At 43.0% G+C, this 13,588-nt stretch overlaps 1 protein-coding gene across 7 annotated transcripts in view; it reads right to left on the reverse strand.

Moving 5' to 3' along the window:
• Nucleotides 1-13,588, reverse strand: part of FN1 (fibronectin 1) — an 89,774-nt gene that overhangs the window by 19,686 nt on the left and 56,500 nt on the right. For all 7 annotated transcript variants that reach the window (XM_066626750.1, XM_066626730.1, XM_066626720.1 and 4 more), the window contains exons 26-32: nucleotides 10,249-10,431; nucleotides 7,651-7,740; nucleotides 6,174-6,443; nucleotides 5,099-5,215; nucleotides 3,901-4,065; nucleotides 2,134-2,289; nucleotides 1,274-1,387 (exon numbers count right to left, since the gene is read on the reverse strand). In XM_066626750.1, coding sequence (XP_066482847.1) covers nucleotides 1,274-1,387; nucleotides 2,134-2,289; nucleotides 3,901-4,065; nucleotides 5,099-5,215; nucleotides 6,174-6,443; nucleotides 7,651-7,740; nucleotides 10,249-10,431 — 1,095 coding nt within the window. The remainder of the gene's footprint in view (nucleotides 1-1,273; nucleotides 1,388-2,133; nucleotides 2,290-3,900; nucleotides 4,066-5,098; nucleotides 5,216-6,173; nucleotides 6,444-7,650; nucleotides 7,741-10,248; nucleotides 10,432-13,588) is intronic.

Consider the following 13,588-nt stretch of genomic DNA (forward strand, 5'->3'; position numbering starts at 1 on the left):
CATGCCCCATTGGCACAACTGCATCAGCACTGGAAAACTGTGTAGGATTGCACCCCAAGCTAAATTCCACAAGCAAGGAATCCAACTGCTCATTTTTGCCACCATTGATTGCAAAGTGAATGAAATGCTGCGCTTCCAGATAGCAAAGGTGATTTGTTTTGTACAAGGATGCTTGGGGCTTAGATGCATTGTTTTGTTTCTTCTTCCACTTTTAGGGTACGACTCCTACCTATGGAGGTTCAGCATCTGTGCCCAGGAGTTTTCACCAAGGCTTAGAGTCCTATTTCTCTCCTTTCATAAGCAGAGCAGGGATGGTGTGCACAGTCTCCATTCCCTGGCACAGTCCAGTGGCATCTAGCCACTCATGAAACACAGGGTGCTGGACTATATGGACTTTTCTGCCTGGGCAAATTATTCAAATTCCAGAGCTTATTTACATAAGGGTTGAATGGAGATATGGGAGGTGTACCCAGGTCTCCCATTCCCCTGAGTATGTGCCAAGGAAGGAAAGAGGTGACAAATAAGGATTTGTTAGAGGGTTTCTTTTGCACCCAGGTGCTGTGTGCATTCAGGCAAGATCCCACCCTTACATTTTCTTTATTAATGCAGACAAGCTTACACTAATGGACATGGCACAGAGCACCTGGCAATCAGCAACCTCCTCAGCAGAGGATCTGCCTAGGTTTCGCCTCACTGTCAGAGGTTGCAAACATTGATGTGATTATGCTATACGACTCCCATGAAGACAATGACTTGCCTTTGTTTTTTTCAGTATATCTCATATTTGGTTTTTAAACTTTGTATTTCTGCTTTCAGGTTGGGTAGCTCAAATTGATTTCACCTGTATTGTTTATTTTCCTTCGCACAGGTTACCGAGAGGAATAAAGAGGCCAGACATACAGCAAGACATCTGTATGCTTAGGCTATTATATAGTATGTTGAGAGGGTATTCTCAATATACTATATTGTGAGTCAAATCACCTTTACTATCTTATCATCCAAAGGAGATAATTTCAAAATGTTTCCCACTCTATTTCCCAAAGGCATTGAAGGAGTTTTGTTTTTGCGTTGGTATCCTCAGTGATACTAAAAGCACAGTTTGGTGTGTGTGTGCGTTACATTTTGGCAGCCTCTCCAGGTCGTATTAGTGAAAACAATTTTGTTTTCAAAAGTTTCCATTCAATTCTGGCAGTAAACAGAATTCATGTCCAGTGAATATAACTAGGAGTCTCTAAATTCTTGCTGTGAAACTCAACAAATGCAAAAAACATACTTGTAACAGCGGACTGAACCAGAGGCTGGCTTTCTCCATTTTGACCCTGAGCATAGATGCTAACTACATACTCGACTGTGGGCTGCAGTTCATCAATGGTAACTTCAGTTTGCTCTGAAATAAAATCCAATTAAACATAGAACATTCATCAGAAAAGATGGTTCTGACTGGGAAGCCTGGTTCTGTCAAAAAAGGCAACATGCTCAAGTTTAAGTTGATACAATAGGATTGTTCTTGCACACACACTTTTCTGAATCAGAAGACTCTTGGGACATGATTCAATGACCACAATGACAGTACCAGCATCTCAAACCAGCACTATGGGGGAGTTATTCTGGCAGGCCAGAACAGGAAAGTAGTGCATACATTTAAATATAAACATATTGCAACCCAACATGCATCAACAGATGCATGCAAGTGTTTAACTGCAGGCTGGGAGCTGGGAGCAGAATTTTCTGAAGCTATTAAGACATGCAAATCATGTCATGCAAGTTGGCCCTTAGTGTTAACAATGGCCAGCCTCCTTCAGCAGGGTTCCAAAAGTTCACAAGCTTACCATCAGAAAGTCCCTCTCACCACTCTGGTGAGCAGCCCTACCTCTATCCCACATGCCCAGCACAAATACGTCTTTCCTCTATGAGGGGGTGTGATTTCTTCCCTCTCTCACAGGGCTTTTGAAAGCAAGAGAGAAAGACAGCAGTGAGTCACTGTTGACATCACATGCAAAAATCTAGGACACCCTGAGGGAAAGGGTTGGGGATGAACATCAATGCTTGCAGGCTAGTAAGTCAAGTTTCAGTTAATTTCTCCGATATTGTCCCTCCCTTTGTTCACAACCTGAAGGAGTCCATTGTTCTTACCGGCAGAGAGAACTCTGGTTTTTGTGGGACCGTGGCCATTCTTGGGGGCAGCTGTCACTCTGTAACCAGTGACTGGGGAAGAGGAAGGCTGCCACCGGACAGTCAAACTGTTGTCCTGAACATCAGTCACTTCCAACTGGGATGGTGTATCAACCTCTGTACATTTAAAACAAACAAAAAGTAGAAGATGCATCAGAATCTACCTCTCAAGTTCTTCTACCCCCAAGTGTTAACACAACTTCACATGTGTGTAAAATAATTTTCAGAATTTCATGGGTAATATTATTATAACACATACTGTAGATTGTTATTTGAACATGCCCATCAGTTATGCTGATAATCACAGGCCCTTTTCTGGCTGGTGACCAGTTTCATCAGAGACCAGTTGGGTGGCTGCTAGGAAAAGGGCCCTTTTATGTGGCTGTACTCCAGATTGAAATAGTCTTTCCAAGGCTGCTCACCTTTTGCCTAGTCAGACTAAGACTTATTACCCAGACACCCAATAATAAAACTTATTACCCAGACTTAAATCACCCAGACATTTCATGACTTCTGCTGCTGAAGCGTTATTTTATCCCTTTCCATTATTTCACTGGTGCTCTGTTTTATTTTGGTACTGTTGTATTTTAAATGTTTCAATAGTGATTTATTTATTGTTTTACTTTTTTGCAAGATACTTTGTCTTTTTATTTTAAGTGAAAGTACATATCTTACAAACAGAAAAAATGCATTGGCTTAAACTAGTGCTAGATCCTCAGACAAGTTCATCTAAGAACACTGTAGACTTGTTTCAGGTCTGGGTAATATGCTGGAATAGATGTGCTTTCCTTGATTGACAGCCCAATCCTAGCCACACTTTCCTGGGAGTAAGCCCCATTTACTCTAATGGGACTTACTTCTGAGTAGACATGCGTAGGATTGGGCTGTTAGGCTGGAATCCTATAGAGTTGGCCCACATCTTATGGGTGAAAGACTTGCACGAATTCAAATATCCATGCTTGCCCCCGCCCCATGCCAAGACAGAGAAAAACAGTTTAAATAATGCAGGCAACTTCACCTGCCATTCTTACTTAGCCTGTTTATGCTCCAGAGTGAGGCTGAAACAGGAGAATGAAGCTACTGTTCCCTCAAGTGCTATGTGTTTCTCATACTGTGTTTTCAGTTCTTAAACAGACAGTATATATTTGTGGCTTCAAGGGAATTTCAACTATACACAATTTTGGCATTATGCACCGACCTTGGAATGTAACCCTTGTGTAAGATACTTACTTGGGAGTCAGTGAGGGCTCAGCGGGACTCAGTGAGAAAACATGAACAGGATTGCACTGTTGATCACTTTTTGGGATCCTGAATCATCCTTGAGTTCAGGGGCCTCCAGTGCCTCCAAAAATTGGGTAATTTACAAATTCCACCATCATTCCAAGCTGCTTCCCAATACTTTCCTTTGTACCCACCCACACAGTTTAAGTTAGAGAAAGCATAAGGGTAACAAATTATCTGGCAAAAAGCTCAGTGTACACGATGGACTGAGGGCCCAATCCTATCCAATTTTCCAGTGCTGGTGCAGTTCGGCCAGACAGTGGAGTGTGTGCTGCATCCTGTGGTGGAGGGGCAGTCACTGGGGCCTTCCCTTACCATGGGACTGCATTGTGAGCTGGAAAGTTGGATAGGATTGGGCCCTGAATGATTGCATGAGGCCAAGGCAGGTGAATTTGTTCTGTATTATCCAAACAGAAGTGAGCAAAAATCTGTTTATCCTGGTCTTACCAAGTCTGTAGTTAACAGTGACTGGCTTGCTGCTGGCAGGACTGTCTCCACGTCCAGTGACAGCATATACAGTGATGGTGTAATCTACTCCAGGTTTAAGGCCAGAGATTGTTGCAGAGGCCACATTTCCAGGTACAGTGATCTCTTGAACAGGTGCACTGCCACCTGTGAATAAGTGCACAAAGCAGTCAGCTATCACCAAATAATCACAGAGTCACAGTAACCACACCCAACCACAGTAATATATGCATTCTGGCTCAATCCAGTAGAGGGCCTTGGGCAGCATATCTCCTGATCTGCTGCCATGTCCTCTTATAGTGTCCTAAGTGTCACTCTGTTATGCACATCAAAGCCACTGGAGCAAATGGTGGAAGCTCTGTGCACCTGCCAGAGATGGAGCAACCCTTGTCAGAACAGGGAAAGTGCTGGCAGAGGCAGGTCAGGGGCGGTTCAGGGTGGGGAGGGGTAGAAAGAGGGACTCTCAGCAGCACTAGCACACACCAAAGTCCTATCCCTGATTTCCCAGTCCAACACACCTGCACCTCTCCCCAGACTTATGCTAGCAAAACAGCTGGTCTAAGTCTGAGGAGACCCATTGGCACGAACTACTACAAGCATTCTAGTCATACTCCTTTCCCTCCCCACCACAGCATGCAGCAACAACTGCATGACATTGTGGGCAATAGGATTGGGCTGCCAATTATATATGGCTTCCATGACACAAGACACCCTGCAAGAGGCTGCCTTTAGGTGGGGCTTGGAAACTATTTTTGGTACAGCATGGAGCTGCCAATATATGAACGGGCATCTTGGAGCACATACTGCAGACTTCACAATAACTTCACTGGCCATATCCTTACTGAGCCCAATTTGAGGTTCCATTTCTGACTTTTAACTCCCTACACAGCCTGAGTCCAGGACACATCAAGGATCACCTTCTTCCACATGAACCAACCACACATTTTCTTCTTTGGGACCCCTACTCCCACCTTCAGAGGTAGCACGGATGCTTACTCAGGATGAGGCCTTCTCGCTAACGGCACAGAGACAGTGGAACTCCCTCTCCAGGGAATTCTGCTCTGCCCCATCTCTGTTCTTAGGTGCCAGGCAAAAGTGCTCTGGTTTCAAAGGGCTTTGAAGGGTTATGGACTTTACTTTTGGCCAGTGGCATCACTGGCTTTTTGTATACAATGCTAACCTGTTTCACCATACGTTATCCTGTAGTATCTAACAGTAACTGCAGGAGCATCCCAGGTGACGACTAGGCTGGTGGGGCTATTGGGAGTGACTTCTAGATCTCTTGGAACATCAGAAACTATTGAGAAGGGTTACAAGAAGAATGTTAATATTGCACAACCACAAAATTAACTTGTCCCCACACCATGCAAATTACCAATGATGCTCTTCAATCATTTTTGCAGACAGCTTTAGATGACATGATATTTTAGTTTTATACTAAAATATTTTAGCTTTATTTTTGGTCTTCTGGAGGCCTTACAAGGCCTTTTGGGAGCTCCAGAAGGCAAAAAATTGTGACTTCTGGTTTCTGGCCAAAAACTGGAAAGTCTGATTTTCAGATTTCTAGAGGCCTCAGAAGGCCTTATGGCCAGAGAAGTTCCTCTAGACATGGAGCACAGCTTCAGTTGAGTTCAAAGGGTTTGGAACCTGAAATCTGCTGATTCAATCATTCACAGATTTTGGTATCCACGGGTGTTCCGAGAGCAGAACCCCTGTGGATAGCGAGGGTTGCCCTGTACTTTCATTTCAAAGGAGGGAATGAAACCTTCCTGGCTCAGCCAGGTGACACTATCTTGGATTTCATAAATCTCCCGAGGTGCAAAATAGTGGCACCCAAATTTCATGAGATTCACAAGATCCAAGATGGCAACACCCAAATTTCATGAGATCCAAAATACAGGCATCCAGGAGAGCAGGTAAAAGGTATGATCCCATTATGCCCTAAGGTACCACAGCTCACAATGGGAACCAGTGGTCTGAGGGATAGCAACTTACCCAGAACCATTCAGTCCACATAACTGGGATTTAAACCCACACCAAAGTCTGTATAGATGTTGGAAATCTATGATTATACAGACCATTCCCAGAATACCATACGAGTCACTAAAATTCAGCATCCTGTGGATCCAAGACCAGAACAAGACAATAGAAATAAAGTAATGGCTACCGCATTCTTATGAATGCAAAAGTGGACTTGACAGTGTATAATCACATGGCAAGAAAATGAACCTGTATTTTTTTTATCCAGCTTTTACCTGTACTCTGTTGTCCAGTCAGGGGCAAGCTCTCCTCTTTGCCATTGAATGCAGAAATGCTAACCACATACTCGGACCCTGGAACCAGGTCAGTGAGAGTGATAGAATTGCGAGATGGGGCTACACGGACTTCTTTGGGTCTGCTTCCAGGTTGGTCAAGGTGATGGCGTATTTTGTAGCCAGTGATGGCGGCACTAGGGGCAATCCAATGAACAGTGAAAGAGTGGGCTGCTATTTCCGAAAAGTCAAGTCCGGTTGGAGAATCAAGGCCTGTTTTCCAAAAAAATGTAGAGTCATTTCAACTGAATAGTTGGTGAATGTCTTTCGAAAGGGAAACGCATGCATATAAATTACAATGGTTAGAATTTGGTTAGTACAAACCAAAATCCTATCAGCAGTACACTTAATAAATAAGAATGCAGGGCACATAAACTGTTGAATGCTTCAACAGTGTCTTTGCAGAAAATCAGAACTTTAGTCACAACAAAGCTGGAAGAAAGGCCTTAAAAGCTTGTTCAGACATAGAATGCTATCTCCATTTGGGAAAAGAACAACAAGTTCAAGAGCCACAGAATGTCAAATGACAAGGAAGACTGCTGCCAAATCCAATGCATTCTAAGTTAGTTGTGGTATTTGATCTTACGCACACTGACTTGGAAGTAAGTCCAATTTAACAGTAGTTATTACTTATAAGTAAGGATACATAGGATCAGACTTATAGCCCAATCCTATGGGCCACTTACAGCAATGAATATAGCAATCTGCTGCCGTTGAGTCACCTTGAGAAGGCGCAAACAGTGCACTGCTATCACACACTACAGAGCCGCCGGTAAAAATGGCCAGAGGCTCTGTGTGTGTGACAGAACCACCTGGACACTCCTCTGGTGTAGGTAAGGTGGCAGAGGGGGGACAGTTATGTTCATGAGCAGTTCAGGGGAGGATGGGGTGGGGAATGGGCTGAAAGGAAGCAGTTCATTGGTGGAGCTTGGCAGTAGTCTCACACATCAGAGACTATCCCCTTTTCATGGTCCAGTTCCATCCCCTTTCCCTCCTTGAAAATAGCTGGGATATGTCTGGCCATTACTGTCCAGATGGCCTACTGGGAGGTAGACCACTACCGCTGTCTGCCTGATCATGGTCTCCCCACCATAGCATGCAGCATGTGCTCCATCAGTGCCACTGCATGCTATGGACCAGTGGAGGATAGGATTGGGCAACCATGACAAACTAGCTGAACTGGAATCTGTCTTTAAATCCAAGCATGTATGCACAGGAAATGCAAAACCAAAGCATCTCTCCATATGAAAGCAAGGATGATCTATAATCTCGGGGGGGGGGGGTGTTCCAAACAGAGATGCATTTGGAAGACAGAAACATCTTTGAGTATGTATAATGAATGCTACCATGCAAAACTCTTTTATTACTAAGTAAAACTGAAAAAGGAAAAACAAAGTTGTTTTTTTGTCGCTCTACAGACCTGTTTTCTGCTGTCCTTTCAAAGGTTTACTTTCATGTTGTTCGTACACGCTGTAGACCCTGAACACATACACAGTGCCTGGGAGTAGATCTAAGGAATTATAACAGGAATGATTTAGAAACTCTCAGAGAATTCTAAAAACAGTTCAGTTTCTTACCAGGGAAAGTTCCTTAGCAGAAATTTAGAGTTTTACTCAGCACATAACTAAGTGCAAAATCTGATTTTGAAATCCTATATTTTGCACTGATTTTGAAACCCTATATCAAAGGATATAGAGGAGATGGAAACGGTGCAAAAGAGAACAACCAAATTGATTACTGGGCTGGGGCACCTTCCTTATGAGGAAAGGCTACAACGTTTGGGCCTCTTCAGTCTAGAAAAGAGGCGCCTGACGGAGGACATGATTGAGACATACAATCATGCAGGCGATGGACAGAGTGGATAGAGAGACGTTCTTTTCCCTCTCACATAACACCAGAACCAGGGGACATCCACGAAAGTTGAGTGTTGGGAGAGTTAGGACAGACTGAAGAAAATATTTCTTTACCCAGCATGCAATTAGTTTGTGGAACTCCTTGCCACAGGATATAGTGATGGCATCTTGCCTGGATGCCTTTAAGAGGGAATTGGACACATTTCTGGAGGAAATGTTCATTACAGGTTACAAGTCATAGTAGGTACGTGCAAGCTCTTGGTCTTAGAGGCAAGCTGCAGATGCAGGGGATGGCACTGGGATGCAGATTGTGTCTGTTGTCTTGTGCGCTCCCTGGGGCATTTGGTGGGCCACTGTGAGATACAGGAAGCTGGACTAGATGGGCCTTTGGCCTGATCCAGCAGGACTCTTACGTTCTTATGGTTGTACAGGCTTCTAAATGGTATGCCAGGTGAACATTTAGAATGACCTGCAGAGGAAATTGATTAACTTTCTGCTTTTTAGAAGTGCAAAACATGAGGGGTTTTTTTCCCCTCAACTTTTTGGAAGGGCATGACTTTGCCTAGTCATTTTATTCTCCAAAGTGATTCCAACCAGTAAAATGTCCCTTTTCTTCATTCAACAGAGAAATTATGTTAAAACCTGTATAGTTTCTGTAGCCCCATTCTTAATTTTTATATTGAGGCCTAAACTAATTGTATACTTGTCAAAAAGGCACAACTAAATTACTATTAATACATTGTTTTTACCCCAATTGTCCCTTCAGTAAAAGGGTCAATGCCCCTAAAATGCTGACTAGTGTTTTCGAATTTATGCACGGCAGGTCACTGACCATTAAAGCAGATATAGCAATTCAATATTTGCTTCTAATATTTAACCAAGTTAAAATAAGCTATAAACAATATTCAAAGAGCTACTCTGGGCACACCCAACAGTGTATGACTTGCAAGGGGAGGAGCTCTTGGCCATCCTACCACTGCCTATATCACAAATTACTTTTGAAATTCCTCAGTTCCCAAAGTCATTTGCTGTGTTGCAAACATGGGTGGAGAGGTACAGGTGCTGTCACAGAAACACAACTCCAAGGGCTCCTTCAGTTCATGGAATTTGTCATGCTTGGATCCTAATCTATGAAGATGGCCTCCCATATGTAATCTTTTCTACCTTTTGTAACTACCCCTCTCACTCTAATGATCCTGCCTTTCTCACAGTGAAGTCTGTGAAACCTTTCTATAGTTTGACTTTGTAAGATATTGGCTAAGCCTCCAGCCTGTTACTTCACTAGAATTAATTGTTATAAATTTTCCCATGGTATTTAATCCATTCCATTCTTATATTTATCTCATTTTACACTGGAAATGGGAACGTGCTTAAAAACGGACCACTTTGATTCCTCAGTTATTCTCCCTTCCTTGCCACTATCTACCATTTTCCTGATATTATGAGATGGAATGCCAGAGCCACTGTTCATGCTGTTCTATGATCAAGAGGCAAAGGAATTCCTAGTACAGTTGCAGACATGAGAAATGTTGTCAGTGAAAAAGTGTTCAAGTAAACTGTGAACTTCATTCCACTGAAGCTAAAGCTGTTGTCAAGCACCTTTTACATTCAGCTACAGCCTTCACTCAAAAGGCTAAATTTGGTGGCAACATTTGCCATCCACCCATGGCCCATCAAGCCAAATGAAACAGTGTGATATTTGTTACAATGCTAGCATTCCTATAATATGTGATGAGTTAACTCTATACTAATAAAAACTTCATTTGGGGTATCATCTCATTATGTGTTTAATTCAGTGCATCGTGCCACCTCTTAACTACGATGTCACAGATTTCCTAAGGACACATTTTTGTACAAGTAGAAATGGGGGATGCACTTCATCAGCTTGTCCAAGCTGAGAAGGTTTGCAATAGCAAACAAAAACATAACCAGCTGGGGTAAAGAAGGGGTACAAACAGAAACGTAAACAGCCATTTCCCAACACACCTCCCAAAATTCCAGGATCAAATTAATACCTGTAATAAATACCTAAATACATAAACATAAATACATAAATAAATAAATGTATTAAATACATTTAAATACAATCAATACCTGTATTATTATAATTACTTTAGACTATGAATACCTCCTGCATGGTTGGAACAATTTCTTTAGACTCTTACTTGTTAAAACAACTGCATTGTCAGAAGGCGAAATGGACAGCTCCGTAACATCCTCCTCATTCTTCAAAGGTGAAAAGCGCACCAGGAAGTTAGTCAAATCAATGGATGCTGGTGGAGTCCAGGTTACTCTTACTGTGTCAGGCCCCACATTTGTGAAACGAAGATCAGTGGGAGCAGGAACAGCTGAGTTGAAAGGATAGTCTTGTTAGTATTTTTGAAAGAAGTAACATTCACTTGGTTCAAGAAACAGCAAACCAATAACATGCAAAGAGAAATCGCTACTGAATCAAATCCATGCAAACATAAAATAATTAAAGTATGTCTCATTCCATTGAAGCTAAAGCTATTGTCAAGCACCTTTTAACCCCTCTGCTCAGCCATCATGTATTCCAATACATTCCTCAGCACTATTTTAAAAGAAAATAGATAGTAAGTTACTGCCTTTGCACACAGATCTCGTAATCCAAACTCAAACCAGCAAGACTCAAGTTACTCTACAACAGCTCAAGACAGAAGACATAGCCTCTTCTACAACTCTGACATGCATATAAAATATGAAGATCAGAAATAGCTAGGAGGTCTCTGATTCTACAGCTACTTGCATAGTAAAAGGTTATAAAGGCTCCACTCAACTAAAGAGAGTACACTAGTTTTCCATGCACAACAAATTCTTAGATCATTTTCTGCACATGCATGACAGAAAACCTCATAGACTGCCATGACTGCCACTAGCGTGTTTGGAAGTTCTTCATTCTTTCCCTTATTACATTGAGGATTTGCTGTAATACTTTGGCCACAGCAATAATGAAACCCCAAATTAGGATTAAAAGAATGAACTCCAAGAGTGTGCATTCACAGTTGGACTACATCATCCATGCCAGCTGTGATATACTAGCGACAGCCAGTGTGAGTCCAGTGGGGATAACACTGGATTAGCATCTCTGAAATGCAGATGCAAGACCCAGAGACTTGCACTCTGTGGGATGGTAATAATAATGACCTACCTCACAGGGTTGCAATGGGAAATGAATGAAGGTGGGAAGTGTTGTTACCCATCGAAACATTAGGGATGGGGAACTGCAAAAGCCAAATAAATTAGGAATTGCTGACAATTAGCAATGATCCAGAGGTCTGCAACTTAGGCTACATAACCTAATTGCAAACTGTTGGCAATACTAAAAGGAAGTTATACATGAAAAAGATGCTTTTCCGTTCCCATCTACAATACAAGGTGTCTGGCCACCCCACCCCAAACACAGTCAATGGCCTGTTTCTTCTGTTAGAAAGTCTGAGTTATCCAAACAGCTAGTGACAGCATGAAACAGCACTCGATTGCATGAAGTCTTCAACAGTCACCCGTTTGCTGAGTCAGCGTTGTAGGGGCACTCTCTCCGCCATTAATGAGGGTGATTACACTGATCTCATAATCAATGCCCGGCTCCAGGCCTCTGACTGTGTAGTGTCCTACTCCAGAGTTCACAAAATCTTCAAAAATGGGGACACTTTCTCCTGCCGCAACTACTGTGATGCGGTAGCCAATAATGGTCGAGGCGTTTAGAGGGGTCCACCTCAAGCCGATGCTTGTGTCAGTTATGTCAACAAAGCTTAAGTCAGTAAGTTGGGGCACCTCTAACAGGTTAGAGAGCAAAACAGGGAGGCAGACGCACACAGAGGCAAAACGATGACAGTGACAAGGACAGGGGAAAAAAAGCAGTGATAATCAGGTTACATGTATTAAAAATGCAGGGAAGAGCAAATAATTGTGGTGATATGAGGTATTTCCCTCTCAACAGCAGGGTCACAATTTACAACGCACAGCAGTTGACTACATATCTGGCCTCTCTGACAATATTTGCAGACCTCTTTTTAAAATGTCATTATGGATGTCTTTCAGGATTTTCAGACCAATCCTATGTGCCAGTAGCTCCCAAACTTACCAAGGTCACAGCGCACTATCGTGGTGGTGCTGCACTACAGAATCATGCAAGATCTTATGAGATCTCAGTCTGGACAAGATGGTGTTGCCCAAAAAAGCCAGGAAGAAGCCGCCACAGGGGACAACTAGCAGCACCCTTGTGAGTTCACCGCAATGCCCTCAGGTGCCATAGTGCACAGTTTGAGAACCACTGCTATGAACACTCTGCCAACAAATGGGGTAAGGTGGGGTAAAAATGGGGTAAAAATGATTTCTACAACAAAAATCTGCATAAGGAAAAAAAATCAAGAGTGCATGAAGAGTGTTAACTCTTCAACCCCATATTCTACTAGAGTAATTCTTCAATTGCAGGAAGTATGCTTGCCAATATCAAGTCTACCTTGTTAAAATCATTATCAGTTAATGATAGCTTGCCTGGGTTATGCATTTTCCATAGAGAACCCATAGCAGTGTCATGTTCAGAATGTTTTGCCAGATGCAGCAGTGCTTCAGAGCAACTGGTTTGGCTAATCTGTTTAAACCAAGCCCTTGAAGGGGATTTAATCTAACTACATGTATTTCAAAGTAATTTCTGGTCCATTAGGCTAAAGAAATCAAGGCAATTTCTATGGCCTACAATATAAACAAAAAAGGATGTGAACTGAACTAGTCTGAGTATGGGCAAAGGGTGGGGGGGTGACCATCATCCAATACATGACCAAGTCATAAATCCACAATGCCTTTGCCACTTGGTCACCACTTTCAGCCTTTTTGAAAAAAAATTGCACTACATATAATAGAAACTAATGAGAAGTTATAAGGTTTCTTTTAATATCAGCTTTTGTTTGGGTTCGTCACTGGATATTAATTTGTAGGAATGTCAGCATTCTAGCAGAGACACTCTTTTCTAAGTGTGAACTTTCCAAGGATCATCACCTCAAAACACATGACAGCCAGTCCCCACAAACTCTTCTTTAAGAAGACAAATTAAAATTTGCCTTCCCAGTGATGGGCAGTCTGTCTCTTCTGTAATTTTCAGTGAAGTTAGAAAAACCCCACACATTTACAGATTCCACAGAATAGTGCAGGGCTTTTCAGACTGGGGTGTCGCCTGTGGGCAATGGCCTCTGCCTCCGTAAGGGGCAGGGGCAGCTGGGAGACAGGGAGGAGGCAGCGGCGCCATCCCCAGGATTGTGCTGCTCAGGGGGGCTGCAGGGGCTTGGATTCACTTACTCGAGCCTCCTGCAGCCTCCTGGGGGTGCAGGGAGCCCTGCGCGACCTTCTGCAGGGCTCTCTGCAGCTTTGAAACTAAAGTGGAGCGATCGCGCCCCACCTCCGCTAAAGCAGTAGTGGAGCGCAATTGCTCCACTTTCACTTCTGAAGCTGCGGGGTGCCCTGCAGAAGGCCCCACAGGGCTCCCTGCAC

The sequence above is a fragment of the Tiliqua scincoides genome, chromosome 1 (genome assembly GCF_035046505.1).
Source record: "Tiliqua scincoides isolate rTilSci1 chromosome 1, rTilSci1.hap2, whole genome shotgun sequence".
Classification (NCBI taxonomy): Eukaryota; Metazoa; Chordata; class Lepidosauria; order Squamata; family Scincidae; genus Tiliqua; species Tiliqua scincoides.